Source organism: Arachis hypogaea, chromosome 9, assembly GCF_003086295.3.
Source record: "Arachis hypogaea cultivar Tifrunner chromosome 9, arahy.Tifrunner.gnm2.J5K5, whole genome shotgun sequence".
NCBI lineage: Eukaryota > Viridiplantae > Streptophyta > Magnoliopsida > Fabales > Fabaceae > Arachis > Arachis hypogaea.
In genome coordinates, this window is record NC_092044.1 from 11,681,577 (window position 1) to 11,685,682 (window position 4,106).

General features: G+C 34.2%; 1 protein-coding gene across 1 annotated transcript; it reads left to right on the forward strand.

The window, feature by feature from the left end:
- The first annotated feature begins 1,934 nt into the window (after positions 1–1,934).
- Positions 1,935–3,790, forward strand: LOC112710390 (delta(12)-fatty-acid desaturase FAD2). The gene is made up of 2 exons (XM_025762584.3): positions 1,935–2,047; positions 2,403–3,790. Exon 2 carries the CDS (start codon positions 2,415–2,417, stop codon positions 3,576–3,578), a length of 1,164 nt encoding a protein of 387 aa, XP_025618369.1. The 5' UTR covers positions 1,935–2,047; positions 2,403–2,414; the 3' UTR covers positions 3,579–3,790.
- Positions 3,791–4,106: the final 316 nt, after the last annotated feature.

The following is a 4,106-nucleotide window of genomic DNA, read 5'->3' on the forward strand; positions in this document are numbered from 1 at the left end:
TGGGAGAAAAATCCAATTCTCATCACAATTGATAAAGATAACTAGGATAGGACTTCCAGTTCTTATACCTTGCCAAGAGATTTTATTAGTATTATTTTATTTTACTTGTCATATAACATATTTCCACCTTACTTCCAAAACCCCAATTTTACCTTTTTCATAGCCAATAATAAGAACATACCTCCCTGCAATTCTTTGAGAAGACGACCCGAAGTTTAAATACTCGGTTATCAATTTTAAAGGGGTTTGTTACTTGTGACAACCAAAACGTTGTACGAAGGGATTTCTGTCGGTTTAGAGACTATATCTACAACGCGACTGTTTTAATGAAATTCTTTACTGGCAAAAATCCCAACGTCAAAGCTCCTCGAAGGTACGCACATCACCCAACTCGTCTGCATTATCGGCCTAAACGGGCAGATCTGCTGCAAATAATGGAGACAAAATATGGGTGGTGACATCGTGACCAATTAGAATGGCGCTAGAACCACCTTCTAGCCCGACGGTTGTCGAATTCAGAGCAGATCCACCCGAGCTATCCTCCACATCAACCATTCTCGCAAACAACTCCATAGCCACCAATCTGAAAATCTAGATTGAATGTGAAATATAACACAAATGTCGTCATCACCTAGCATTTCATATTTTCCAAACTTAACATAACCTTGCCTAAGGGAGATAGGAATCTGAAAAATAATTGCTTCACATATTTTTACCGCACTATCCTAACTTCTGTAATATACTATTTTATAAATTCCCTAAACTCGTTGAAGGAATTACGAACACTCCAACCTACCTTTTACTAGCGAACATTACACCTTCACTTATGTTTTCATCAATTTTTTTTCGGTGTTGAACTAGCAAAAATACACTTTTGACCATCTTCCAAAACTCTCAATTCAACTATGACTCGTTATACATCATACTCATTTATTTATAGCCTCTTTAATAAATCGTTCCATGGTCATGAGATTTATATTTTTTAACGTAAATCATCACAGCCTAATGTGCCTTAGGGTATTTGCATATAAATCGTGTTAGGATAATGTGTTTTATGTATTTGCACGTAAATCGTGTTAGGGTAATAGACTTTAGGTTAAAAAATATAATTCATGCTAGAGTGGGACCATTTATATACAACTTTAGAAGCACATTAGCTTTGGACGATTTATGTACTTTTGTCCAAGGAGTTTCGTGCACAAATCATCCAAGAGTAGCATGTTTCATGCATTATCTAACACATATTACCTTGCGACGATTTATATATTATATAGTTTAGGAGATGCACATTTTAAAATTTTATTTAGGGGATTTAGGTAAATTTGATCTTCTATTATTTTATTTAAATAAAAAAACTTATAATTAATAAAAGAGAAAAAAAAGCAATAAAACACAATATATTTAAATTTAAAGAAAGTTAGGGATTCATTAGAATATATTATTTTTAGTCATCAATTACTAATTGATGTTTTAAAATATAGGATAAAATTAAATATATTATTAAATTGTTAGACTAAAAAAATTAGACTAAAAAAATTAAATTAATAATTAAATAATGACTAAAAATAATAAATTTTGATGTCCTAACATTTCTCTATTTGTTATATATCATGTAATATGAAAAAATTAGAAACCACAAGGGAAAGAATTGTTGTTCTAATTAGAAATCAAAGACATGAAAGGGGAAAAAATATACTATTCGAATGTAGTTGACAGTTTTAATTCTTAGCTTACAATTGGCAAATGAGTAAAAGTTAACAATATAAAGCTTTAAATTTAGCCAATTCATCAGTTTTCTTTTAACCACAAAAAATTCAGAGTCAAATAGAGAAGAGAGAAATAATAGGAAAATCGTTAACGGGTAATAGAAAATTCTTGACCAAGAAAAACCCAAAATGGACATCAACATCCCCTTGTTTGCGGTTCCCTTTTCCCTTTAAATACTCCTAACTATCTTTCCTTCTCTCAAACCCGGAAAAAATACAACAAATTCCTATCTTCAGACACACAGGAGCAGGAGAAACAATATCTTTCTCTTCTCCTTAAGGTACTATTCTTTTTCTTCTACCCTTTTATTTTTAAATTGTTATTAGTTTCTCTAACAATTCAATGCATTCCACGAGTGACTCTCAATCCCTCGTGTTCTAACATTCTTCTAACTATTGGTAGCTAAATCTTTGCTTAAATTGACACACAAAACTATGGAAAAAAAAAAAAAAAGACACAACGCTATTAACATATTTTTTAGGGTTTGATTGATTTCTTCTATTTAATAATTTTTTGAAACTAATTTCATTTATTTTTAATTTATATTTTATATTTAATATATATTTTTAGTAGTTGATTTTAAGGTACATCTAATTGTGAAAACTAATTTTGTGTTATCTCCAAATGGGACACAGGCGTCTGAAGATATGGGGTCTGGGGGTCATTCTTCCGGGAAGAGGAAGTCAAAAACATTATCATCAACAAAAGAAGGAGAAGTTTTGAAAAGAGCACCTCACACAAAACCACCCTTCACTCTCGGCGAACTCAGAAAAGCAATTCCTCCACATTGCTTTAAACGCTCCGTCGCTCGCTCATTCTCTTACGTCTTCTTCGACCTCATCATAGCCTCAATTTTCGCCTATGTCGCCATCAACTACTTCTGGAATCTTCCACACAACCTCTCCTTCTTGGCTTGGCCTTTGTACTGGTTCGCCCAAGGCGCCGTCATGACCGGCGTCTGGGTCATTGCACACGAGTGCGGCCACCATGCCTTCAGCGACTACCAATGGTTAGATGACCTTGTCGGCTTCATTCTCCATTCTTTCCTTCTCGTCCCTTACTTTTCCTGGAAGCACAGCCACCGTCGCCACCATTCCAACACCGGATCCGTCGACCGCGACGAGGTGTTCGTCCCAAAGCGAAGATCCACCATCCGTTGGTACACAAAGTACCTTAACAATCCCGTAGGAAGAACCCTCACACTCTCAGTTACTCTCTTCTTCGGGTGGCCTCTGTATCTCGCTTTCAATGTTTCCGGAAGGAAGTACGATCGATTCGCCTGCCACTACGATCCGTACGGTCCGATTTACTCCGATCGCGAGAGGTTTCAGATATTCTTGTCGGACGTCGGTGTCCTGGCCGCCCTCTATGGCATTTACCGACTCGTCTTAGCTCAAGGCCTTGTTTGGACTCTCTGTGTTTATGGAATGCCGTTGGCGGTGGTTAACGCACTTTTGGTGCTAATCACTTACTTGCAGCACACGCATCCTTCTTTGCCTCACTATGATTCCAATGAATGGGAGTGGTTCAAGGGAGCTTTGTCAACAATAGATAGAGATTATGGATGGATTTTGAATAAGGTTCTTCATCACATAACTGATACGCATGTTACGCATCACTTGTTCTCTACAATGCCACACTATCATGCAATGGAAGCAACCAATGCTATTAAACCAATTTTACGAGAATACTATCAGTTTGATGGGACTCCAATTTACAAGGCCCTCTGGAGAGAGGCCAAAGAGTGCATGTATGTTGAGCCTGATGATGATAGCGACAACAAAGGTGTTCTTTGGTATAATAAGCTTTAAGTGTGAGGAATTAACTTTTTTGTTCTTGTATCGCTATATATCGTAGTTGGCTGGCCTCTTCTATCTTAATACTGAAGAGACATTTTGTAACTTTTTTATTTTTTTATTTTTTTTTCTTATTCAGTGATTATATTATTGGTGAACTTTGATTAAAGAAACAAAGTTGGCAAAAGAACAATTTGTTCTAACAAATGAAATACTTTTGCAAAGCATTATTTGCCCATATGTATTATTTTATATGTATTGGATTTAAATTAAATATATTCAAGAGAAATTTTTTGGGCTAATAATTTTTAATATTTTTTATTAGTATAAGTATTAAATTGGTTTTAATAAATAAATTTTATTAATTTATGTGTATAAATTATATTGATTTATGTGTATAATTTTTAATAAATATAGATGCAGATTATATACCTTTTGTATACGAAATTTTTATAAAAATAAATACAAATTATTGTTGACCAAATATTAACATAAAATAATATTTGTTTGTCGTATATTATTCTTCTATATTCAAATCTATTG